This window comes from Hypomesus nipponensis, chromosome 11, assembly GCF_054491055.1.
Source record: "Hypomesus nipponensis isolate SF chromosome 11, ASM5449105v1, whole genome shotgun sequence".
NCBI lineage: Eukaryota > Metazoa > Chordata > Actinopteri > Osmeriformes > Osmeridae > Hypomesus > Hypomesus nipponensis.
In genome coordinates, this window is record NC_140371.1 from 11,145,692 (window position 1) to 11,173,373 (window position 27,682).

At 45.5% G+C, this 27,682-nt stretch overlaps 1 protein-coding gene and 1 long non-coding RNA gene across 4 annotated transcripts in view; one reads left to right on the forward strand and one right to left on the reverse strand.

The window, feature by feature from the left end:
• ehbp1 (EH domain binding protein 1) overlaps positions 1-22,849 on the reverse strand; it is a 105,491-nt gene extending 82,642 nt beyond the window's left edge. Inside the window, exons 1-5 of one of the 3 annotated variants that reach the window (XM_084708855.1) lie at positions 22,311-22,849; positions 21,025-21,469; positions 10,974-11,031; positions 10,183-10,278; positions 8,429-8,482 (exon numbers count right to left, since the gene is read on the reverse strand). In XM_084708855.1, coding sequence (XP_084564981.1) covers positions 8,429-8,482; positions 10,183-10,278; positions 10,974-11,031; positions 21,025-21,128 — 312 coding nt within the window. In that variant the 5' untranslated portion in view covers positions 21,129-21,469; positions 22,311-22,849. The remainder of the gene's footprint in view (positions 1-8,428; positions 8,483-10,182; positions 10,279-10,973; positions 11,032-21,024; positions 21,470-22,310) is intronic. The other 2 variants (XM_084708853.1, XM_084708854.1) reach the window with 2 other exon arrangements.
• Positions 22,850-25,280: 2,431 nt separating this feature from the next.
• Positions 25,281-26,441, forward strand: LOC146268070 (uncharacterized). The gene is made up of 2 exons (XR_014768797.1): positions 25,281-25,375; positions 26,318-26,441. It is a non-coding gene; the product is annotated as an uncharacterized LOC146268070 (long non-coding RNA).
• Positions 26,442-27,682: the final 1,241 nt, after the last annotated feature.

A 27,682-nucleotide genomic window follows, 5' to 3' on the forward strand; every position in this document is an offset into this window, starting at 1 on the left:
CACACACACACACACACACACACACAGTCACACAAGGTCAGGCTTGTGGATAAACAAGGGGATTTGGTGGCAAGGTGTGTTGGGGGCCACAGAGCCTTGTCTCCATCACAGGCAGCCATCTTAAGACGCCAGGGGAAAAATAAATAACCGCAAAGATGCCTAATCGCTTAATCGCACCTCCATTCTCACCCACACCACCTCTGGCCCCACCCCTTTCACCTTCTGTAACTGGCGAAAACAGAGGGAGGAAGTGAGGGATTAGAGTGGAGGCAGAGGACAAGTGAGAGTTGGGCTTGACAACACGTGAGGCATTGGGACAAAACACAGACGTGTGCGGTTGACTTGAAACGTCTATTTGGTGGACGCTACGGTGTCAAGGAGATCACTCGGGAACCAAAAACCTTTCAAGGAGATTACCTAGTAGCCAATAAGCTGTCAAGGAGATCACTCAGAAGTCAATGTGATATCAGTGAGGTCAGACAATGGCCAATAATAGTGGAAGTAAATCATAAATAGAATAAAAGAGACATAAGTGTTGGGATACAACAGCAGGTTATAGGCCATGCTGACCCCAAGACTAAGGAGGCTTGATGGACAAACAAAAGGAGCCCATTGTCCTTCCCTCATCATCTTCCATTCCCCTCTTCTTCCTTCTACCTCAAGACCTGTTTTACATTCCTACCTAAAAACCTGATACATTAGACACCACTACTGAACACCAGTGTGTGTGTGTGTGTGTGTGTGTGTGCGCGCGCGCGCATATGTGTGTGTTTCTGGGTCAACCCGAGGACACAACAATGTAACCCGAGTAGGAACAGGGAGTTTGAGACGAGGACAAGACTGGCACGCAATTTGGAGCGACCAGTTTTATATTGGGATAGGGTTTAGGAGAACGTGTCGTAGTCGCCGTTGATAGGAAAGGACACAGAGTCTAGACGTAACTCATCTTTTAGGTGGTGCGGATCTACAAAAGCATCTCCACAACTCGTTTGCCGCTGCGAGGAAAAAGGTGCATAAAGAAAGACCCTTCCAAAGCTATTCGGTTCCTAAATGACTTATGTCACCTCCTGGTGAAGCCTCCTGGTGAGACTGGAATATATATACGGTTGACCACATAATTAGACAACATGATAAGAATAGCAACATCGTGGCAGTCATGACACAGTACATGACATATACTAAGATGAAGCTACTCTCACAAGCTACTCTCAGTCTCTACACCCTTAAAAGGTGACCCCCAACAAATGGAGGCACTCATGACCCTGCGATGCATGCAGCCCACACTGCCCGACATTTCAGATTCAAGGCCACGCGCGAAGATTAGCATGCATGCCCAGGTGACGCTCGCGTTTGGATGTTTATTTGGGATTGAGCGCCACGCCATGCAAGGCCAAACAAAGACCGCGACGGTTCTGTTGGGGGTATCTTCTGCAGAGTCCATTTTGTGTGTGCGCACTTGTCTTTCTGCGTGTGTTGAGTATATGCACAGGTTCTCCTCGCCGTGGATCTTGTGACATCTGCCGCGGCGTTGGTCACGACCGGCGCACAGCGGGGTTTCCGAGGGCTCGCGCAGAGAGGATGAAAGACAAGGTCAGAGTGTGGGCCACAAAGACAGAGGCACACACACACACAGACAAACAGACAGGAGTCAAAAAAGAGAGAGACTGACGCACCACTGACAGACAAGGGCAAAACAAACAAATAAAAGGGCGAAACAAACAAATAAAACCCAAACGAGACTACGTCCGGGATTCCAGACTAAACACGAGCTGAGTTGACCACACTACCGCATGTCTTTGAAAAGAGGATAACCCACAGAGCGACGGAGACAGGGAGATCAAAAGAGATCACGCAAGCCTACACAAAAGTGCAGCGCCGTAACGTCTGGTGGCCACACACACACACACACACACATCTCCACCATCCTGGCAAGGACTTGCTCTCTGTCTGCCAAACTGCTAGCAGCCAGGTACAAAAGGATGGAAGATTGTTGGGAAAATACAAAGTCAGTTAAAACGGGTTGAATCGATCTTCTCCAAAGACAAGAGGGGGAACGGCAGAATCAGGTTGAAAAACAACCACAGCGAAAGACAGGCCCCCCCAACACAGCCACAGACATACACACGCGGAGACACAAACACAATGACACACACACACACACAATGGCCTGTGGTAGAAGCCAGTCAGCAGACTGGCCATGTGACAGAGTTGCGCGGTGTGGATTAAGGACCTGTAAGCCTATTAGAGAGGTTTAGACAGGAGAGACCACCCGGCCTCCCCAGTCACCAACACCAGACCCTCAGCACCAGCCTGCACTGTGTACACACAGTCACCAACACCAGACCCTCAGCACCAGCCTGCACTGTGTACACACAGTCACCAACACCGGACCCCCAGCACCAGCCTGCACTGTGTACACACAGTCACCAACACCAGACCCTCAGCACTAGCCTGCACTTCTGTGTACACATGCACGCACACACACACACACACACACACACAAAGTCACCAACACCAGACCCCAGTACCACACACACACACACACAGTCACCAACACCAGACCCCCAGTATCAGGCCGCACTCCTGTGTACACACACAACCCTGATCTGAATGGTCAGTATTCCTGCCACCAAGGCTGCGCATTATCAGGAAACGCATGACTCAATAGCTTCTCCATCCAATTCCCAGGCATGCGTACACCTCTGTGTCACCCTAACAAGGCCATGGGCTTCCTTCAACCTCAGGTACTGAGCATTCATCCTGCATGAGCTTTTTGTCCCTGCTCCTGTTTTCATTCCTCTGGTTTCTTACCATAAGTATCAATGGCTTCTTGTTGTGTATTTTGACCACTGACCCTAACAGGCTTACTAAGCAGAGTGTGCGTGTGGGTGGGGGGGGGTTCTGAGCAGGCTGGGGGGTGATTGAAAGCATCTGTTAACTCTTAAGTGTGATTAATTACAGTCAAATGAGTGTCCGGGGTGTGGCAAAATCAAAGAAGGGGCCTGTGGGAGGACTCACACGTGTACAGGTTATTTATGTGACGAGTTCTTGCCTTTGAGAGCCCGCAGTAAGAAAGCCACAGAAACAAAGAAAAACGAATAGCCAGAGAAGAACTTTGGAGACACAAGCACGCACACAAACTCAAATTAATCCTAATTTGTCTACCAGGAAAAAACTTTTGGGATTTCATACTTCATACCAGCTTTTGTCACCTTTGCGTGAATAGCCAGGGACTGAAATAATTGTGTTTTTCTTCCCAGAGGCCCACTCACTGCACACAAGCCAGTGGCCTACGTAATGTGTTCTAGGGAAGAGAGGGGGAGGGGGGGGGGACGCACTGGAGCCATGGGGACAAGACTGAGGAGACTGCTTGTCTGTGTGTGAGGGTTGATATACAGTACATCTGTGTGTGTCAGCGTTTGTGTGTACGTAGGGCAGAGTGATACGGAGTGGAAATAGCCTTAATGGAGTTGGAGGACGTCCACAAAAGCAGGACATCGGCTCGTAGAGCGAGAAAGAGTTAGAGGTGGACGTGTGTGTGTGTGTGTGTGTGTGTGTGTGTGTGTGTGTGTGGGGGGGGGGGGGTAGGAAAGTGAGCGTGATGGATTTCTGTGACCTAGGAAAAATCAAAATTCTATTAGATAGACAAAGACTGAGACAGAGACTGGGACTACTTACACTTCAGGCCTGTTTGTGATGTCAAGTGAGGGAGGAGAAGCTAGAAAAGCAGACAGAGAAAAGGGATAGAGAGAGACCTAGGAATAGTATACTTAACAAGGCATAGCAGGGCTAGTGTGTGTCAGTTCTCACGACTCAGGCTTTGTAAAAACAGAGAATACATATTCACACAAACATTACACCCTTTACACATACACACACACACCCACAAAGAGTCCTGTCGGCACAATGCCGTCAAATATAGCAGTCCAATCTTTTGACCCCTCAATTTGCCCACCTTTGTGATAACGCGGGACCATTTGAAGGAGGGTGAAAAGGACGGGTTGCATGCAATTTAGAGATACTACTGAATAGTCATTTTCAGACGGCTACCTCTCCCTCTTTCTATCCCTCTCTCCCACTCGCTCTCTCCCACACTCTCTCTCTCATCCTCTTTTGATTATGCGATTCCTGAGGCCCTGGCAGGCGAACAAATACCCGAGACAAGGTGCCGTTTGACACTCTGCCATTTTCACTGACAAAATACAATCTCGCCAGGGCAATAATTCGACAGGGGGGATTAGCGTCGCGAGAGGTTGGGCCCCAGATTAAGCGCCGACGGAGTCGCGGGTGAATCTTGAATTTCATCATCTTTGCCGCTCGGGCACAATGGCATATTCTTCCCTTTTCTCCCTGGGCTTCTGATGAAGGGTCAGGAGAACTCACCTCTCCTCTTCTCCAGGCGCTGCATTCATTTCACTCCCTTTTATGAGCTCGATACCTCCTTGATGGGTGGATGGCCTTTTGCCGCACGCACGTGCGTGTGGGAGGGCACGCACGCGAACACGCTCCGAGGACACCCAGTCAACTAATTCTGGAAACGCCATCCCATTCAACACAACAAAACACACTAACTGAAAAGACACATTTTCCTGCAAATGCTCGAGGCCGACAGCGGCAATCTCTGTGTACTCACACACAGAGGCCTCCACGTTGTTCCTGTGGCATACTGCCCTCTTGTGGCTGGTTTGTGTTGCGCATTAGGTTCAATAGGAAAACAAAGTGATCGAGAAAAGGCTTGATAAAATACCTAAAACTTACAAATGAGGGAAGGTGGGGGAAATTATACTGAACACTCATTTAGCGGTATCCTACTTTTCCTTCTCACTCTTACGCCCCTGTACAGGAAGCATTTCATACCATTTCAAATCCTCAACAGCTGGACCTGATTGTGCTTGTCTGCTGGCAGGCCCCCTAGAATAATCCAGAATACCTGGATTCAGATTAAAGCAGAGTATGGGACAACACCGGGACACACTCAACCCCCTGAAGGATGTACAGTCAAAAATGAGACCAACTGCAAGCGGCGACTGCAGCACAAACAGTGGAACACAGCCTGACAACGAGGTCAGAGTGTGACCGTGGCACACACTGTAATCTGCTGCCAAGTAGGCCAGTCTGGAGGGCTTTGAAGTAAGTCTCACTTGGAGCGCCCTTCCCAACCTCTTCACTTTCACTTATTTTCCATTGTACCCTCTGTTCCCTCTCTCTTTCTCTCCGTTTATCCTGCCCCGTCCTCCCCCCAACCCTTTCATTTTCGCCCTCTTCCTCCATCACATCTGACCCCCTCCTACGGTTTCTTCGCCATAGTGCTCTCCGGCTCTCTTCTCCTCTCAGCACCCCCCCCCCCCCCCTCAGCTGAGTGGACGAACGAGAGTGTAGTGTGGCCTCCTCCTCCCCCTCCATTCCTCCTGTCAGGCACCGGGCATGTCTTTGATCACTCTGTTATTAGAGAGGTATGTACAGACACAGGCCATCCCAGGAATCTGGCTCCCCCTCTGCTCTCTCCTGACTCGGGCTGCTCTCCCCCCTCTGCTCTCTCCTGATTCGGGCTGCTCTCCCCCCTCTGCTCTCTCCTGATTCGGGCTGCTCTCCCCCCTCTGCTCTCTCCTGATTTGGCTGCTCTCCCCCCTCTGCTCTCTCCTGATTCGGGCTGCTCTCCCCCCCTCTGCTCTCTCCTGATTTGGCTGCTCTCCCCCCCTCTGCTCTCTCCTGACTCGGGCTGCTCTCCCCCCTCTGCTCTCTCCTGACTCGGGCTGCTCTCCCCCCTCTGCTCTCTCCTGATTTGGCTGCTCTCCCCCCTCTGCTCTCTCCTGATTCGGGCTGCTCTCCCCCCCTCTGCTCTCTCCTGATTTGGCTGCTCTCCCCCCCTCTGCTCTCTCCTGACTCGGGCTGCTCTCCCCCCTCTGCTCTCTCCTGATTCGGGCTGCTCTCCACCCTCTGCTCTCTCCTGATTTGGCTGCTCTCCCCCCCTCTGCTCTCTCCTGATTCGGGCTGCTCTCCCCCCTCTGCTCTCTCCTGATTCGGGCTGCTCTCCCTCCTCTGCTCTATCCTGACTCGGGCTGCTCTCCCCCCTCTGCTCTCTCCTGATTCGGGCTGCTCTCCCCCCTCTGCTCTCTCCTGATTCGGGCTGCTCTCCACCCTCTGCTCTCTCCTGATTTGGCTGCTCTCCCCCCCTCTGCTCTCTCCTGATTCGGGCTGCTCTCCCCCCTCTGCTCTCTCCTGATTCGGGCTGCTCTCTCCTGCGCTTTGCCATGCCGGCACTGTCCTTGTCCTTTTCTGCTGCGAGCGTAGTTGTAGCACCCTGGCTTGACCACACTGCATAAGGTGACCATTTACTTTCCTATCACACTTTCTCACCAAGAAAAAATATCATCTATTGTCTTTTACACTTTCTGGCATTTAGTATAAAACCGCTGTTCTGTTTGTACAAGACCCACAAAAGTACAATACTTTGAGGGAATTGTTCTCCGTGAACTCAGACCTCCACAGGGAGAGAGTAAAGGACAGTTTAACAGTGGCTTTTCATCTACAATAGGTTTCAATTGAAGGAAAATCAAGGAAATGTAGTCAGAATTTCCACACTGAGAACTATTTATTTGTTCAATGTGTCAACATTTTTAGACAGTGGATTCTGCCACAAATTGATGGAATAAGTGTCTGGGGTGAGTGTGGGGAAATTACACTTGCACAGCCAGTTTCCATTTCTACATCAGAGTGGTTGGTGTGTGTGTGTGTGTGTGTTCTCCACTGGGGGAACAGATGGGAAGGAGACTCCCAGTTGGCAGTGAGCCAGATTTCTGGTGCTGGTTCAACCCCCCCTCCTCCACCTACCCCACAGGAGACACCCCAGCCAAAAACAGCAAGGGCATCACTCTGCCTCACCTGGACCAGGAGGGAGGTGGAAGTGTGTGTGTGTGTGTGTGTGTGTGTGTGTGTGTTAGCCTCCTCTGCTTTGCAAGTCAGTACACACACACACACACACACACACACACACAGTACACAGTGTACGCCAGTGCTACAATGCCAGTCTTGTGTGCTCTGGGTAGCTGAGCCCAGCTGGGTCCAGACAGCAGGGCAGGAGGCTGGCACCACGCTGCTTCAGGGTGAGGGGTGAAGGGCAGGAGACAGTGGGGCAAAGGACGTGTGTGTGTATGAGCGAGAGAGAGAGAGAGCGAGAGGGAAAGCTATCCATATTAATAAAGGTTGTTAGAACAACACAAGCACGCTGTGTGATGGCAAATCTTAGCATTTGCATAATGGTCCCACTCCTGACTGAAGTCCTCTGCTACCGACGCTCTCTGCTACCGACGCTCTCTGCTACCGACGCTCTCTGCTACCGACGCTCTCTGCTACCGACGCTCTCTGCTACCGACGCTCTCTGCTACCGACGCTCTCTGCTACCGACGCTCTCTGCTACCGACGCTCTCTGCTACCGACGCTCTCTGCTACCGACGCTCTCTGCTACAGACGCTCTCTGCTACAGACGCTCTCTGCTACAGACGCTCTCTGCTACAGACGCTCTCTGCTACAGACGCTCTCTGCTACAGACGCTCTCTGCTACCGACTGTGTGCAGTCTCTTATGGAGTACAGCCCACCACACAATCGTTGGCAAAAATGTGAACGTGAGAACAGACACCTAAAGGCAGATGCTCCCACACATCCTCCAGGTATGAAAGCCCTCTAAGCAGCTCCGCAGACCTCTCGGTCTCCAGGGGAGACCACACTGCAGCTGAAAGCCCCGGGGATCTCAGTGGCTCACGAGCACGACTGGTTGGTACACTGGGCTCCAATAACATTTACAAACTTTAAAGACTTGGGAGTGCTTTGGAATAGTTCATATTTTGTTACATTTATACATGCCTGAGAGAGACGATGGAAGACATGAGTGTGGGGAGGAGTGAATGTGTATGTTTGAGTAGAATCTAACCCAAACACGGCTGATTCATTTCTTATACAAAGCCTGACTAACGATGACTCAAGAGGTACCAACACTCCACCTGCTTAGGTGAAGTGACTAATCTAATAACAAAGATTAGTAGTTACTATAAATGGCTTCATGAGAAAATAACAGGCCTGTTATATTACCTAATTGTACATTCTAAAAGAACATCATTTAATTTACGCTGAATTTGATTCCTATAAATCAATGGCTACCTGCCACACATACAAATACATATCATTTACCCAAAACAATATTGCTTTTAGCCCTCAAGCTGTACAGGGTGTTGTACAGGGGAGCTGACTTCAAAAGGTGCCCGTTACAACAGATAATGTTGCCAAAACACACAAAGAGAAACAGTATCACATCCGTGTGCCAAATGCTTTTACCACATGTAATGGGACATTTGAGCCTGAAGGGGGCAGCAATTCCATGGATAATACAGGCAAGTGGAGGAAAGGCAAGTGGAACAGAGGGCTTGTACTCACATTTTCTATGACAAATGTCCATTCCTTGTCTTCAAACTCTTCTGCATGAGGGTCCTGACAAGACAAAATGAATAAAATATCCTCAGAATAGGACCTTCATGAAACAGCAAATGAACACATGCTAGCTGGGTTCTCTTTAGACTTAATAATAATAATAATTAATAAAAAGGGCAGACATGCTAGATTGATGGGGATCCTTGTGGATGAAAGGATGTATGGATGAGAGACTGTGGTGAGTTGACATGAGGAGATGAGGAGGGACAGTAATGGGTGCACGGTGACAGCAGCAAGACGGCACTTTTGTCTGATTGGACTATGACCTTCAGAACGCACACACACAGAATCAAACAGACATACACACACATACAAATGCATGCAGAGATGTCAAGCAAACACAAATATATGCGCCCATATTTGGCAGACAGACACATACACTTTACCCAATGTTAAAGCAGAGAGTCAATTACAGGTGTGTGTGTGTGTGTGTGTGTGTGTTGAGAACCTAATCAGGTTTGAGTTTCTCCTCACCCAAACAGCTGAACAACGTCACTTGTATCCTTTGCTGCAACCTCCTCTATGGTGAGGTGAGCTAGGAGCCATGAAGACATGACGGCCCTGCCTTGACATCCAGCTAGCTGAGCTCAGCATTCTAACCGCAGGAGCACAGAGCTCACGCTGTGCCTGTTACTCGGGGAGCTAATGGGCAAGGACTCATTCTGTACCCCAGTTTTAGTCACAACCCCTGACAGGCCAGCACAGGCACTGATGTTTGTTGCATGAGGTAACTTCGGATGCAACTTTGAATCCGAGCTGAAGTTATAGATTCATAGATAGCGACAAGGTTAAACCAGCTGTCTTTCAACAGCTACAGCACAAAAGTCCCTAAAATGTGTCTAAAACAAGGATTCTCAACCCTGGTCCTCAAGTACCCCCTGTCCTGCACGTTTTAGATGTTTCCCTGCTCCAACACACCTGATTCAAATGAATGAGTCGTTATCTAGTTATGTAGAAGCCTGTTAAAAACCATTCACTTGAATCAGGTGTGTTGGAGCAGGGAAACATCTCAAACTTGCAGGACAGGGGGTACTTGAGGACCAGGGTTGAAAAACACTGGTCTAAAATAAGAGAGGGATATTCGGTGGAACTCGGTGGCTACGTGCGCAGCATGCAGATGTGGTTGCATTCTGTTCAACTATTTCATGCCTCGCCAAGGAACACATTTTATTACTTCCTTATGTTGAGACATGATATGTCAGCTCATACTGAAAGGCTCACATGAGCCATGAATTCCAAAACTCTGGCAAGAAGAAAAGGACACCTTAACTTCGCATCTTAGAAAAGTGACACGTGTCAGTTGGCGTTACACGCACAGTGTTACGTGTGTTACAAGTCACAGTTTAAGGAAGGACGGGGAGACACATGGTTGGATACTCAATACCAGGTCAGCCTAGTAGCGCTTACTTAGTTTTGAGCACATTGACGCCGGACTAACCCCACTGCTGCTCCACCCACCCAGGGTCCTTTCCACCCACCCAGGGTCCTTTCCACCCACCCAGGGTCCTTTCCACCCACCCAGGGTCCTTTCCACCCACCCAGGGTCCTTTCCACCCACCCAGGGTCCTTTCCACCCACCCAGGGTCCTTTCCACCCACCCAGGGTCCTTTCCACCCACCCAGGGTCCTTTCCACCCACCCAGGGTCCTTTCCACCCACCCAGGGCGTCGTGTAGCTCGTGTCTGGCGGAGTGGGCTTTACCTTAAACAGCGTGACGGTGATTTCTATGTTCTCTGGTACGGGCCACACCACTACTCCTCTGTACGGGTTCTTGATACCTGGCTGCCAACTGTGAGACTGGACAGGAGAGAAAACAGAGAGAAACAAGACCATAAACACAACTGTTCAGCTTGCATGCAATCTTGCTTGGTTTTCCCAAGTCAATGACTAACCGTGGTGTTGAAGATTATGAACTTTGTACGATCTTTTAGCCTTCTCTGAAATGTTATTTCAGGCAGGAAAACTCAGAGAAGATGGAAGTTTTGCATTATTGACCCGAGTACAGACATTGTCTCTGGCGGTACATTTCTGTTTCACAATGGCCGTCTCCCTGAGAGACCCCACTTCATCAGCCATCAGGAGCAGAGCAGAGCAAAGAAAGCACGTCCATGATGGTCCCTGATAGGTGGAGACACCAACATGGTATTGCTGACCAATGCAAAGCCCCCCCCCCCTCATGTCTCAAGAACCCCATTTACCTCCCCACTTTTTTTTTTCTTATGAATGTGGAACGTAAATATATGCAGTGGCGTGGCTGCCATCATGTTAAATGAGAATAGGAACAAGGCTTGGGTAGACAGTGAGTCACACTGAAGAGCAGAACCGGATCGAGCCGGGCCCGGTTTCTTTCATTAACCACCGCAGTGGGTTAAAGCCCATTAAGCAAGAAATAATGGCAGCAAACAACTACTACTGAACAAAATGGCAGCTAGCTCTGACCAACGCTCGGAACAATGGGTCTTTCTGGCCAGAAAAGGCCTTGTAACACCGACCTTGGAAGATTTCCTCCGACTCCTCCGCGTCCATACCACCACTAGCTTGTCTGGTTGCCTGTAAAAGATGGGGAAAGCAAGGGCATTAAAAGAGAGTAATGAGATGAAAGGTAAAAAAAAAAAATTAAAAAAAAAGAAGCATTTTAAATATGCTTGTACCCTCCTCGGATATCCATTTCACATTCTGTTCTACCAAATACTACAGGACAGCCTGTGACTACCCAAGCTTCTCTTCAGAAGTTTCAGAGAAGGCATCAGAGAGAGAAACATATCAAAGTGTCTCCACTGCTCCATCCTCTCTTTACATCACACATTCCTCCACCTTAACCAGTCTTCTAAAATTTGACATGCACTTTGTGGAAGTACAGCCCAAAAGCCTTCACATAAAACATTTAGTAAGAAAGGTCAAAGCATGTGTCCTGCCATGTGAGGTACGACTTTAAATGAAGTGAGACGCGTGAGAATACCAACACACACACACACACACACACACAGTCCAGAGCTGGTGCAGTATGAATTAATGATAAGCTACAGTCAAGCTCTGGCCTAGTCCCAGTAGACCGATGCAGACACAGCACAGCAGGCGCACACACACACACTCACTAACTCACATTTGATGTTACTGGAGCAAAGACACAAACATAGCAGACGTCCCATATTTATAAAGCGATGGAAAACGAGGGTAATTTCAGAAAAGTATACAAAGCAGTGTGCGTGTACACAAAGACACACCACTCGATCAGTTGACATGATACAGCAGACTCAGCCTTCTTGCACACAAAGCACACACAGGACTCAAATTCAAATATGCAAACGGGGTGGTTTAATTCACATAAGGATACATCCTTAGGCCTTATTGCATTTCACAAACACTTTTCTGTATGAGAAAGACAGAAGCATGGAGGCATCGGCACATTGTAGCTAGCTTCTAAAGCATGCCCTCAGATGCTGTAGGACAACAGGCTAATATAAAACCATGAGAGAAACAAGTGACATAGTGTGAGGCTGGGTGTCAACCTGCCCCCACCTCTCATATGCTAAAATATGGAGTTGCTCGACAGGGTCTCAACTGGATGGCCCTCACACCCCATTGTGTAACTTACTGTAGCATTGCTAGTCATATGTTGATAAGTATGGGTCAAGATGTGGTCTGATTGGTGGTTCTTGTGTATAAAGGGAATGGTGAAGCATTGTTCTGTGGATTCTTGATCTGAGACCTTCTCCTCAGCTCTGGCTTGTCCTTGTACTCCTTCTTCACATTTTGCTTTATATATCTGGTTTACAATAGTCATGGTAGCATAGTTAAGAGTTAACCTTCATTTTGTAACATGTTTGCCTTGTAATTGATTTCATTCATTTGCAATGTTATTAAATGCGTATTTCATGTCAACCTTACTTTGACCCTTCTTGCTCTGATTTAACCTATAATCAAATACCGTATTTTCCAGACTGTAAGTTGCACTTTATTTCATAGTTTGGCTGGTCCTGCGACTTATAGTCAGGTCTGATATATATCTATATATATGTAATTCAATGGATTCAGTGATGTGGAATGAGATAGGGAGCTTGGTGAACTAGCTTACCGGTAACTTGCTTGTTGGACTTGCTAGCTTGTTATGTTAATTTAGCCTATTCAGCCTCCCAGGTATGTTCTTTATGCTCTTGTGTAGCTGAATAACTGTTAATGTGTTACGTTAACATACCGGACACCTATTCAGCCTGTTGTTCTGTGTGCTATTGTGTAGTTGAATAACTTGCCTTTCCAGATTAAATGTCTGTTCTTGGTCTTGGGTTTTGTGAAATTAATAAATGCGATTTATGGTCCAGTGCGATTTATATGTTTTTTTCCTCTTCACAATGCATTTTTTGACTGATGCGATTCATACTTCGGAGCAACTTACAGTCTGGAAAATACAATAACTATAATTCTATTTGTAGTGGCATTATTAGGTTAATGCTAATACAATGTTCAGTTTCCCATCTTCTTTTTTCCCATAGTTTGTTTTGATTGTTCGGCCAATATTTAACCCCTACAGTTTCTAGGTGACATAGCTGTGTGGTGTGTGACAGAGAAAGATGAAGAAATAGAAGATAAATGTGGGAGGAAAATAAAGTGATAGGAGTTGGGTAAGGGCACATGACTCCTCTCCAGTGCTGTTACAATGTTTCCTGTTACCCTGAAGCTGTTGTAGATTCGCCAAATTGTGCCAATGGATCTGTTGAAGACAACTCAGACATAGCACAAACAGAAGGGAGGGGGGAAGAAAGAAAAAAGAGAGAGAGAGAGAGAGTGTCTTGGGATCTTGGGAGTTATGTGTCTTGGAGGAGGGCCTAGGGGTTGAAAGGATACAAAACGAGCACGTCTGTAAAACAGAGACAGAAAGAAAGCAGAGAGAGTGAAGAAGAAAGAGGGGAGATTATATCAAGAGGACTGACAGGGTGAGGCAGACAGGCAAAAACGGAGGGGCGGGGGGGTTAGGGAGCGACAGAAGAGAGACACAACTGAACACTCACTGTCAGCCTGCAAGGAAAGGCCCCACACAGGGAATCTATTGTCCCACAGCACAGAACGTGTGTCATATCAGAACACACACACAGTCCCCCAGGCTCTGTGCAACACACATTGTGCTATGACAAAAATGCAACCCCCCCCCCCAATCCCCATCCCTCCCAGTAGTCCATCCAAAACGCCTTGATTGCTAAATCAGTCTCAGACACATCTGTGTAGCCGCTCAGTCCCCCATTGTCAAAGTTCTGCACACGCGCACACGGTAACATTCATTTCTGTCACACACACAAATCTCTCCCTTCCCTCCCTCTCCTGTCCCTCATCTTTTCACTCAACGCTTCCCCTCCCCCCCCCCCCCTTTCCAGCTCCAGTCTTTTCCTCTCCTCTCACATTCCTCCCTGACGGCTCGGAGGCTGCCGTTTGACACAGGAGACACATGGGAGTTGTAGGAAGAAACAGCAAAAGCTCCTCTTACCGAGAGGGGTGGGGACGGCGAGTGTAACGTAGTACACGAGACAGATCAGACACCCAAACCACAGAATGCGGAGAACGGGATGAAGAGGAGCAGAAAGAAAGGACAGTCCCATGAAAGAGAAGCCAGGCATGGCCAAACCAATTCGCAAATGCGTCCGTCTGGAACTTTTCCGTTTATTTATGATGATTTAAAAGGAGCATTATTAACGGGATTCACACCAAAAGGCCTCAACTGGAAAGGATTGGATAGATGCAATCAATCAGAGCAACAACATATCATCTTGGCTGTTTACGGAAAAATGCCTCAACGTCGCTTCTCTGTATAGCATCGTATCAAACCCTTCCCATATTCGATAAACAGTTGTGATTGGCCCAGCAGTTTTAAGGACGGGTGGAAATCAGTTTGAATGGGAGGGTGGCCAGACTCATCGGCCAGAGCAAGTAAAACCATGAACAAGCAGACTTGTCTGGTTGCCAGGCTACTGAAAGAGCACAGAGGATACTGATCAGAAGAGGAGACGTGTGAACGGAACAGCAGTCTGGAGATGCAGACACGAGGAAGGAGTCGAGGGAGAGATGTTCCCCCTAACTACAGAAGAGGGAGTGTGGAAGTGGGTCAGACACAGAAGGGACAGAGATGGGACCTCTTCCTGGAGCTGATCAACAGCACCGGAGTAGTCCGTCACACACCTCGACACTGTAGATACACATTTACACACATCCAGACCAAATGAGCGCACGCACGCACACACCTCCAGGGGAATCAAATAAGTCCTGCAAAGCTAAGCGTGTTGGTTATGTATCTATGTGTATCTGACCTGTTTGTGTGTGTGTGAGTAGAGAGAGACTGGAAGTGGAGGGCGTGCCAGGATACTGCAGCTCTCTGTTCACACAGGAAGCACTTCTGATATTATCCTACAGTATGGAGCGCCCCTGCGCAAACCACTTCCTAGAGCCTATGATCTCGAGCTATTATCCAGTCCTCCTCCCTGCTCTGCAGGTCTGGGATGGCCAGAAAAGTACTTCACAGTAACTTCTAATTAACAGTATTTTCATTTTGATTCTCTACAGTATGTGCATATAATATATGGAGTGTGTGTGTATGTGTGCGCGCGGGCCACCGAAAGGGAGGCTCAGGAAAGGGTCTGGGGTAGAGAAGGGACAAAGGAAACGGACACGGCATCAACCTGGTGAAACGTTCATGAGTCAAAAAGGGAAAAGGAGCTTCCCCCCTCCACCACGACGACTGCCAGCACTCAGTCAGCATGTCTGTGCTTTCAGAACGGGAAAAATCCGTCTATACGGTGCCACTTGCGTTTGTGTCTTGTGACCCAAAACAAAGTCTGTGCTGTTACACCGCAGATTGGCCTTTGAACAGCGCCAGACAGTTACCAACACACAGTATGCTAGTAGGCACAGTACAATCTGTGTCTCTGTCATACCTCGCCTGGTGGTTTCACTGGCGAGACAAGGACATAGTCGTAAGCCAAGCCCTTACTGGCATGTCCAATTTAAAGAGCTACATCCCTTAAAACGTTTTTGCGAGAACAGGGACAGTGTGTGTGTGTGTGTGTGTGTGTGTGTGTGTGTGTGCACGCGCGCTTGCATGCATGTTATGAGTTGAACTAACAAACCCTTGACCAGATGATCCAGTGTGTGAACAGACAGTCCTCAGAGAGGGTGAGTGACACACAGCCAACATTGAGTGCTCCGATAAAACTGAAGAGTCTTGAGAGAGGAGTTAAGCACCTCTCTGATGAGCTTGTGTGAGAGAGTGTGTGCGCGCGCGCGTTCTTGCATGGTTAGTCTGCCGAATGGAAGTTGTCTGTGCCATTTTCTGCTGTGAATGAAACCCCTCAGCTTCATCTTCCATCACCCCTTAGACCACTCAGGTGTGTGTTCTCCACAACACAAAAGTGTATGAGTCAAATGAACATTAGACGCTGGTGTCAGTAAGATGTTTGGCTCCAGTCTACGGAGCCTGTTCCTCCCCATTCTCTCCACGACCCAAAAGAGGCTGCGGTAATGGAAACGTTCTTTTTATTGAGTTGCTGCGATAAAACCACAGCACTTTATTGCCCCCATTATGACACAGCGGACTACTAGCTAGTCATAAGACTGCAGAGATAGGGAGGGAGAGGAGAGACAAGGAAAGAAAGACACTAAGAAAGCTACATGCCATGCAGCTATACAAGTTAATAGTATTCAAGTCTATACTATACAAGTCTATACAATATGTATTGTATTTGTGCATCATTCAATTATTTAGAAGCTGTGACAATATCAGTAATAGTAAGTATGCATCAGATGTACTAAATGTATCAAAATACTGTGACAGATAAATTGGTGGGAATATGATGCTTAGCCTGTGGCAGAGTTAGTCAACACAGTCCATTCGTGAATAAGGACAGTATCAGTTAAGTAAATTCCCCATTAAAGCTGGCAGAGCAACATTGAATACAATGTATTCATTTAAAATATGCTCCATTTCTACTAAAATTCCTCTAACAAAAGCTGTAACTGACAGTCAATCTAAAGAGTGCTAAAATAGCCAAACATGTACTTGAACGTGTACCGAAGCAACGTGACACACTGGGGAAACGCTCTGAATGTCTCCTCAGAGTTCTGAAATTCCACCCTTATCGTCTGTGTGCAGGGGTGGTGGTCGCGGCGATTCATGATCTGAATGTGGACTGTGCCGCATAGAAAAATACTTGTGGTCAGGCAGCATCAAAGGGATGTTTTCTGCCTCAAAGCTGGTGATTATCTCATAGCATTGCTTCAATACAGATCTACAGCTTCATCTCACTTTGTGTTGCCAAACATCACATGGGGCAGGGTGGGCAATCCGGGCCCGTTCACTGTGTTTAGACGGCTATCCCTTTGTATCATTGGGTTTCAATATTAGGTTGTTTTCAGTTGGTTATTCCATCGAAAAACATTTCTCCCAGCCCTTCCACACTGAGTAACTGCTACCTAATGTTGGCCAAAATCCAATGAAAAGACCACAAACTGAAATATTCATCCTCCAGCAAGATTCCAAATCTGTCAAGCCTTGTTGGTGCTTGTACAAACACACACACAAATACACATTACAGCCAACACATTCCAGCTCGATACATGACAACACACACACCATCACCAGAACCCACATGGTGACAGAGCCTATTGCCAACGCCCCAACGTGCATTTGTAAGCTAGCTAGAGGAAGGAGGGAGGGAGGGATGGGATACACTGAGGTAAAAGCAGCACTCAGCATACAGCCGGCAGCTTACTGTCACTAAACAATAGGACCACAGGCAGGGTAGCTGTTCCGAGAAAGACCTCACTTAAGTATCACAGTGTGTGTGTGTGTGTGTGTGTGTGTGTGTGTGTGTGTGTGTGTGTGTGTGTGTGTGTGTGTGAGAGAGAGAGCTTTGAGGCTCTGTGTCTAAGATTTGTCAGAGCTATAGGATGGATGGAGAGACTGCTAAATGATCAGTTCTGCGTCTCCAGAGAGGGGTGGACCAGTCCACTCTCTTACAGCAGCATAAAGACCCAGAGAAACACCACTAGCTGCTGGATTCCCCTGATATCCCCTCCACCTCACAAACATCTGAAGAAAAACTGGGAGAGATGGATGGAGGAGAGAGAAAGAGGAGGCAGAGACAGCAGGTGTTCAGTACAACTGTCAGAATCTGCAAGGCTTGGGTTTTAAATAACCAGAGAGAGAGGGGAACGGAATAAGAGAAGGGGAAGGAGAAAAAGGGGGAAAGACAGTGAGAGAGAGAGACAGAGAGAGAGAGACACAGAGATAATGATATAGTGCCAGGAAGCTCTCTCCAGGACGACAGCAGCAGGCAAAGTGCAGGGAAACAATTACAGGATCGGAGAGAGGGAGGCATGGCATGGCATGGAAACGATGAGAGAAGGAAAGAGAGAGAGGAGACCACCACTGCACAGCAACAGCATTGGTGAAGAATTTTCCGGTAGCTGACTCCACCACGACCAGGCCTTAGAGCGAGGAACAGGGCATGAGCTGAGAGGAACAGGGCATGAGCTGAGAGAGGTTAACAGCCCAGGGACAAACTCTGTGACACAGGATGTAACAGTGAATGATCCACTTGGCACATGGGTAAGTTAACTCTTTCTCCACTCAATAGTCGTCAGAAAGGGTAAAGTTCAAACAGTAACATCTGGAAGGTGAGCGAAGAGTCAGAGGTTGACCTTGGTCAGATTGATGAAGACCAGCCCAGTAAGAACACGCACGCATAACAGACACGTGTAAACACTTTCAAGTACACACATGCATTCAATAGCTGCACAAATTCAAAGATATTATCTGCCATTCAATCATGGCCAAATAACTTAGATACAGTTATTAGCCCACGATTGAACAAATACCATGTTCACCTTTCCTCTATGGCTTTAAAAGAATAAGACAAGAATGGAGGGAGAGGGACTAGAAAACTAGAAAACTAACTGCACAATAAGCAGCTGGGTTGAGTAATGTCACAGTGCAAAATGTCAGAGCTTCGCTCCCACCTCCAGACATTCCTAACCTGAAGATGGAGTGAGGGAAAGACAACAGTGTGGATGATCAAGTCAAGGATGTGACAACAGACTGCAACACAGCACACAAACGGTGAGTGGGGGAGTGAGACGGCCTTGTCTCTAAATATTGGGACATTGGCCACATGAAACACATGTCTGCCATAGGATTTTTCATTTCAGCAAAAGCCTGAGGAAAGCCAGAGTGAATGAGTATGTGTTTATATGGGAGAAAAGGTGTGCGTGCAATAGGCCGAAAGCTCCTAGTCATCAACAGGTGTAAATAACTTTGTGATAATGCTCCTATCGAGACTGACATTGTGTTTCCCAAGAGTACGTAAGTGTAACTGGAAGTGCACACAGATCTGTGATTTACCAGTAAACAGTTAGGGTACTTTTTACTGATGTGCATATGTGACTTGTGCAACTTGCTGCCAAAATACTGATGCTCTGCACCAGAAACAGAATGATATGGAACCAGCATTGGAGCTCAACTACTTCTTAAGCACTATATATTTGTAACAAAAAGGTTAAGAACCCGTCTGGTGGTGAAAAATTGAATAATATGAATCAGTGAGTCACTCAATTTGAGAAATATCATGTCAATTGGCAATTATAGCATGAGGATAACCCTTGAAGGCCCACAACTTAATTGCTTTTAACAAGCACACGGCTAGAAAATCAGCATTTGTTAAAAGATGAGACGTCTTAAGAAAGTGTTGAGCTCAGCTAAGGTAAATAACCTTTCTTCCGGTGAGAGTCAGAAGATTTGGGGATTGATAGTTGAAACCCCTTCAGGCCCATTAACGTAATCTCTGAGAAAACATTTTTGCCATAATGACGAGACTATGGCCTGGAGGTCATTTATGAACCAGTGCAAAAAAAGATGCAAAACAGTGTGCTTACTAGTAAATACATGCCCAATGGTGCTGAACTTGGTAGCTTGATCCTCCAACTGCTTCCCCCTCTATGTTACCAAATAATGTTCATGCTCACCATGTTTCTTTTTAAGGTGCCCATTTGGCAGTCAGACCATGAAAAGAGATTAAATCAATGTGTGTGTGTGTATGTGTGCACTTGTCTACATTATCACATGCAGACACAGAATTAAGATGCTCAAAGGGTTTGGCACCTCTCACTTAGCTGAGGCAAGGACTTTCCAAGAATAGTCAGAAGAGGAAAACTGATTTAAAAATGTAATAATAATAATAATGTCTCGATCATTCAAATCCAATTGAGATGCTAAAGCTATGCATGTTCCTACAGTCCATCGCATGACAACAGTGGAGGGTCTATAGTTCTATCAGAAAGGGATGTGTGCAAACAGCAGCAGTGTTAAGTGAAAACTGTCACATTAATAAAGTATTATTTATAAACCTATATATTACCAAGACTCAAATATTTACATGTTGATTAAAATGTTGAATGAGGCCCAACTATGGGCTACTGTCTCATCAGATTTGCCCAGGAATGACAAGCATCGTATCTGAGGGCGTTATTGATATTTCTGAAGACCTCAAAGGACTGGTGTACCTGGATAATTATTCCCACCAGCTTAGCCTATAGCCTGCCATCACCACATGATTATGGGTGTTAAAATACTGATCCTACCCTACAGTAGGCATGGGAATTGCATGTGAAAAATCACACCCACATTTTTGCTTTATTCTTTAAGAGGTGATCCATTTGAACACAAGACGAGAAGACTTCTTTGTGGTGAAGAGCAAAACAAAGAGATAAACAGCTCTTTCAAGGCAAACGATTGCAAATCACTCTGGCTCATATATCCACCTAGAAACATTCCTTCATCTGCCTGAGGTTGTTGTGGTTTACTTGACTTTGGCCCATCTTTACAGTCCATTCACAAGCATTGGATAGCTAACATGCCTTTCTTGCGCTGTGAAAACGTACATTTTTCTCATGCCATTCCCCAACACGTTAACATCTGTCCAGTACCGCACCGCATAGCACAGTAGATGTTAGTCATGTCCATGTCACGCAACTCTATGGAAGCAGTATTCACTCTCCTCCTACATACTGTACAGCCATGATGCACTAATGGACACATACCTGCAGGTCACTTTTCAAGTATCCATTCTTCTCACACATACTCACTATATACCTGTAAGCTACTTACTCATCCAATACACCCTGACACACACACACACACACACACACTTCCATGAGAGCACCAAAAGGAGCAGACGCAAACTTCTAGAAAATGATGACTGGCCTCACAGTGACACAGCTCCATAATTGTGAAACATTCTATTTAGAATCAAATACTTTCATGCTGAATATTAACAATAACAGAACATGCAATATTTGTTGCAAGTAAGACATTTCTATAGTCAGCAGTCGGCCCCTCCCAATACGCAGACATGCCCGCACACTACGGGGATTGTAAATTATGTCCACCAAAAACGTCAGCGACCAACTCAGCATTCCAGCACAAGACAAGGAGCAAGGTGTTCGAAGCTTGTTCTATCATTAAATGTTAGTGTTTACACAACAGTTTTCGTATGTGTCTTAACTCACCATTTCTTTGTGCATTCCACCATGAGTTCTTGATAGGAAGCCACAAATTGGAATTTGGACGCATGCTTCCCCACACGTTGTAATCTTTTCCAAACCGAGGCCATGTTTCTTTAGGAGCGGATAGTTTTTTTATGTAAAGCTACCTATCCCGTCCTGGATTTATGCTTTCTTTGGCTGAGTCCGAATTTAACGTTGATATTCAAATATATCCACAGAGAATGCTTACAAACACTGTTAACATTTCACCAATAGATTACAAAAGGCAGTTCGTAGCAGTTCCACACGGTTTGGCATGCCTTTAAAAACATCCCGACAAAACCAGAAGAAGGTTCATGGAATTTTTGCCGCGGTGGCTGTCAGAATGACAGCGTGCATGGTTGAGAAAGTCAGGGAAAACGACTCCAGCTTAATCCCCTGTCTTCTATTGCGTTATAAACCAGAACACCTAAGAAAGATAGAAAATAGTTTAGTAACAAAGCTGCTAAGAGGGGTACAACTGTGAGAGCACGTTATTCCATAATCCACAAACATTCAACACAATTCCATAACATGGTGCTTTAAATGTCACTATGAAAAATGTCTACCCCACAGAGAACATGTTACAAGATGTAGTCAATTAAGCTAGCTTCACTAACCGTATCCAGACCATTTAATTTACAATGATAGTTTTATGTTTCAACAGAAGAAAGACAAGGGACACTTAACTATATACGCTAGCTATCTTGCGAACCCAGATTTGCACAGGCTGTGTGCCAGTCCAATTAACGAGCTAGCGGGCTAGCTAACGTTAAAACCTTGCAGGGACTAGAATCCCACTGAGAGTATCGAGATTTACAGTGAGTCAGTGCTAGCAAATTTCGCTGGCATATTGGTGCGACTATTGTATGGTTGTAATAATTATTTAGATATCCGTTAAAAGTCAACAGAATATGCAGACTTGCTGCAATGCAAGCCTATACCTATCCGTCTCGAGCCAACGTTACTATAGTTGGTTGAATGTTACCACGCACGACGTCAATTACTATTCGGATCTAGTTTACGTTAACAGCACGTAGGTTCCAACAATTGCACGTAAATATGACATGTCAACATGATTTCCTCCCAACCAACTAAAACGAGACTCGCTAAGGTTCTGCTACAACCACGCACCCCGGCTGTTCCAATTTTGCCGCTATTCTAGCCAGCGCCAGCGGTGCAGATACTTTCTAGCTCACTCGCTAGCTGTCTTGCTAGCTAAAGGTTTCCACACTGGTCAGAATGACACGTTGAATGAAAGAGATACTCACCTTTAAAATCACATTAAACTTTCGTTTAAAAAGCGTGCTGTTGTTGATGCGATGGCTAGTCACTGGATAGGTAGTTAGACAGCGAGCTGTCCGGTTCCTTCCATTCCCATTTTGGCTAGACTGGCTAGCTAGCAAATGATCACCTCAGCAATGCAACCTACTAGTAGCCATTCGGCAAGAGCTAGCAAATGCTAGTTAGCCAGCTAAATTCGAGCAAGCTATCAAAACATCGAAACAACGGAAATAGTTTCTCGCTGGGAAACAGTTTTCCGACGCTATATGAGGAATCTAACGAAATAAGATTCAGCTCGAATATCAACGATATATTTCCTTGGGACAAAAAGTACTGGCTTATTACAGTCTTTTGAATTCCAACAAGGTACGTACGTACTCTCCACCCTCATTTACCCCTCCATCATTTATCCCTACACTGGTGACTGGCTTCTGTTACGCCTGGAAGAAACGCCTTTGGGAATCTACCATTGGTTAAATCCATGTGTAATACCTGGAATGTTTACAAGCTTTTTGAAAAGCTCTCTTTTGTAACTCTCTGGATAAAAGCGTCTGCTAAATGACTAAATGTAAACGTATACATCAGTCAAAATCTGTCTATCAAATTAATCAGTAGTACACCCAGAGACAGTAGGCTACTGGAGCTACAAGTGTATGATGCCTCATTCAGTAAGGCATAAAATATAGTCAGTGTGGTGTGGAAGTTCAATGTAGTGGACGTGCAGTGTTAAAGTCAAAGATGAAAAACACTGCCACTACTGCGATTGTTAACAATATAAAGATATACAAATATATGAATTTAATGATCACCAGATTAAATATGCTGCAAAACAGAACCCAGTCCATCACATAAGCATTACAATATTCTCTTGAGTCTGAATCTTGTTCTGCCAAACAGAGGTTCCACTTCACATGTTAAAGGGGACATAGAAACTCAGAAGTCGCATGTCTGCCTCATGGCCAAAGGCTTACACCACACCACAGGGTTTAGATGTAATAAGCTTGGAAGTGCAGAGACAGACAGACAAGAAGGCAGCCACAGTGAGAGAAAAATACTAAAAAGGGAGGCAACAACATTTAGACAAACAACATTTAGTTTGTTTTATTGTTGTCTCACTTCTCTTTATTATCAATAATAAATAAATAAATGAATGAATGAATCAGTCAGATGATGGTGTACGGCTGGGTGTCATCCTGCCCCCACCTCTCATATGCTAAAATCTGGAGTAGCTGGACAGGGTCTCAACTTGATTGCTCTCACACCCCATTCAAGATTTGGTCTGATTGGTTGTTCTTTTGGATAAAAGGAATTGCGAAGCATTGCTCTGCAGATTCTTTATCTGAGACCTTCTCCTCAGCTCTGGTTTGTCTGTTCTACTGCTTCTTCACATCTTGCTTTCTATCTCTGGTTTACAATAATCATGGTAGAGTAGGTAAGAGTTAACCTTCATTTTGTAACATTTTTGCCTTGTAATTTATTTCATTCATTTACAATGTTATTAAATGTTTATTTCATTTAACCTGACTTTGACCAATCTTGCTCTGATTTTACCCATAGAGTCAAATAACTGTAATTCCATTGGTATTGGCATTATTTGGTTTATGCTAATACACTGTTCAGTTTCCCATCTTCCTTTAAACCATGGGAGAATTCGTTTTGGTTATTTGGCCAATATTTAACTTCCTACAATGGTCTATTGTAATATTGGTCAACGGCAATCAAAATGGGACCATGATTTGACAGCAGTGAGGCTGACAACTTAACCGCTCCATGCCTGCTGTTTTAGTATTTGTCTTCAGAGCTTACAGGGAGCTTCCCCGATGTGTCAAGGAATGCTTTGATGTGACAAACGATATGGCTCTAAACACCTCCTTGAATCTGAAAGGGACTAAGGGGGTGGTGGGGGGTGCAGGTGGAGTCTTCCTGTCTGCAGGCTCACTGTGGGTCCCCCCAGTCACCCTTATAGAGGAGATCATCCCCACTGAATGTTGTTGAGATAAGTGTCAAATTTACTTTTAACAGCTGAGAGGAATTGCTAAAGTGGAACCCTTAATATAAAGCCTGAGAGTTTAAACCAAGGATTGGACACAATTAGTAAATATTATAGCTAATTTAGTCATTTAGCAAACGCTCTTATCCAGAGCGACAGAAGCTAATAAAAATATTTGTTTTTCAATTTTGGTGCTCTTACAATAGGTTTATACAGTATACTGTATGTTGACTGTGGATAGTTTTAATAACCACAAGTAAGTATTTAGATCATATTTTTCACTGATTTGTCACTTCATCATAGTTCGACTGTAGTCCTAATGTTAATCTTGACCAACTTCCCTCCACAGTCAACTGCCTGGAAGCCAAGGGGCATTATATTTTCCCCTTTTCACCACTTTGTTACTGTGTCCCCTCCCCGTGAAAACAGAAGCAGGGGACTTGCCCCCTAAGATAAGAATCTTTGGACCCTTGCACTGCTAAATTATTGTGACGTGGCAGAGCATCTGGCAGGCGTTGGTGTGGTACTTTAACCCTGAGTCAGACTGGTTCTCCTGATGTTTAATCTGACTAAGCTATCAGGTTGGATGAAGAGAGTAGTGTGAAGGTTTGTGCCATTATGGCAAAACCTTAGTAGAATTAGTAGTTTCTTTCAGGAATTTTTAGCAGTCAACCCAATCGGAAATTTTAGGGACTACGTTGTGAATAAATAATTGTATCCAGAACTGAATATTGAATATGAGGAGTTTACACCAACCAAACATAATCTGCAAAGTAAACAAGGACCAAGTGTTACCTTTCCCCAAATTAATCAATCAAATGTATTTGTATAGCCCTTTTTACGCGCAAACATGTCACAGAGGGCCCAAAGAATCTTGCCCCTTAGTATCTATTGGTCATTCTGGCTGTAGTTATAAGTTATACAGATGCTTCCTAGTCCAGTTTGAGATAAATCTCTACTGGTGAACATCATGGTTTTGCATGTATGCCTCGAGCCATCTGTAGGGGATCAATGTTGGAAGTCCTTTAGACCGCAGTGTGCCTGTTCACTGCACAACACAGGGTATTTGATGTTCTTCTTGATCCAATTTTCTGATGGACACTTTAGTAAATGCTTAGGTCTTAATTTCTTATGTACTTGAATAGAGTATTTATATTGACAAAGAATGGTGAGGTTATTAGTAAGCACGAGTGTAGTGGTACTTTGGAAGTGTTAGACCTCTTCAGTGAATGATGTCTGTCAGCTACAGATACTCTGTCCCTCTCTTACCTCCGATCACAGTATCCGTATGCAGACTTAATTAGTCCCTCTGGCATCTCTGTAATCCATTCATGGCGACAGAGAATACGTCTGGAAACTGTCTTCTCCCTTGAGCTCCCCTGAAACACTTCCACCGTTTTTATTAGCTTATTAATTAATTTCAGGTTGTCTGAACAAGATCAGAATAGGAAATAATTACAGGAAAGGGACCTCACACATATGTTTGCAACTTCTTCTTAGCCATCTGATCATATAAGTTCCTTTTTCTCTACCCACAATACCAATTGCCCAGCACAGTCTTGTAGGACAGAAGATGGCTAAGGTCCTAAATGATGCACTCTGGGGTATATTTTTAAGAGCTTTTTCTGCAAAAATCTATTAGCAGGAAAGAAGAGTTTAGAGACTTACATTTTTCAGAATTTCCACATTGACTATGTGCGGTGGTTACATGTGAAAAAGAGAGGGAGGGAAAGACAAAAGACAGAAGGTAAAGGGAGTTTGTGAGGATATAGAGGGCAAAAAGGAAAGGAAGGCGGAGTGAAGGGAAGGGGGAAATGGACAGAACGGAAGATATAAGGTAGAGGGGCAGACAAAATGGGGACGGGGAAAAGAAATACAGAGGGGAAGAAAGAGAAAGAAAATCTGTGTTGTGTTAAGGAAAAAAGAGGTGGAGGGTGGGCTTCTGTTTCCCTTTGCTGATCTCCAGTTTGTTGAGGACTATATTGGCTTTCTCATTGCCTGCAGGTGTGATAACATTGAAGACTCCTCCCCCCTGGAGGGGCTGTAACCAGACTCACACCTTCTTGTAGATGGGGCCCAACTTAACCCCTTAGGTCAAAATTACATTAAATTGACCTTAAAAGCTTGAGATTATTGTCAATGAATGATTAGCAAAAATGGCATCACATCAAGCACATCAACACAACCAAGCACAATGAACAGCAACACAACTGATTTATCTTTCTGTCTCTGCACTAAAATGACTAAATGTAAATGTAAAATGACTAAATGTAAGAGGAAAGACTACAAACAGGACTAGCCTGAGGGTAGAAATACTCAAAGGATCATTCTCTGTTTGTCCTTCGGTGTTGAAATGCATAGCCTGGAGGTGCTGGTATTACCCAACATATTCATCCCTGACTCATTGTCTGTCTGTGGATACATTCCATACAGTTGCCCCACCACACAACTGCTGTCCCAACACATTAAAATGAGAAGCATGTGAATGATAAGGGAAATATCAGCACTGAGCTCAAATATATATTCAAAGTAAACTCTTGACACTGTAGGCTCAGTGTTTTAATTCTGACCTAACCATGTAATATGGTACAGGACAGGTTATAATTTATCTGATTCATTTGAAAGTGGCTGAGCTGTCAGTGAACTTTATTCCTCTTCCTGCAACCTCAGTATAGGTGTCAGCTTTTGAAAGAGATAAAAGAAACTCTCCATGAAACATGTTATCGCGGTCCCTCTGAAATCTGGCGAAGCATGAAGATATGGTACTATTATTGACTGTACAGAGATAACTGCTGTGCTTGTGATCTGTGCTAAAAAGTTGAGAATTGTGGACAAAGCAAAATAACAAGCTATCCATAACTCTGTAGGCCAGACACAGCTGAGGAGGAAAGGGAAATGAAGAGGGGAGTCAAATGGAGTGAGAGAGCCAAGGGAGGCAAGGGGGTGGAGAGAAAGTGGAGGAAGAGAAGTGTGTGTGTGTGTGTGGTTGGGGGGGGGGGTTAAGGAGAAAAAAAAAGAAGAAACAATTCTGTCTCTGAGTCTTAGCTTGAAAATGAGCTGCTTTACAATCAAATAAAAACCTTGTTATGCTCCTTGAATACGCTTGTTACATTTGTTATCAGTGGCTGGCCTTACTGTATTGGTTGCCTTCCAGGCTGTGGTTCTTCCTGAACATGCATTAGACAAGGTGTTACTAATGCATGGTTGCTATTGCTAACATGAGGATGGTCACCAATCATGAATATTTACATCTACCTTTGACCTCCCCCTTCATTCCATAAGCCCATGAGGAATGTATAGAGACACATATTACATTCAACATTTTATGTGTAAATTCTGAATGGTAGTCAGATGAAACCTAGCCTGGCT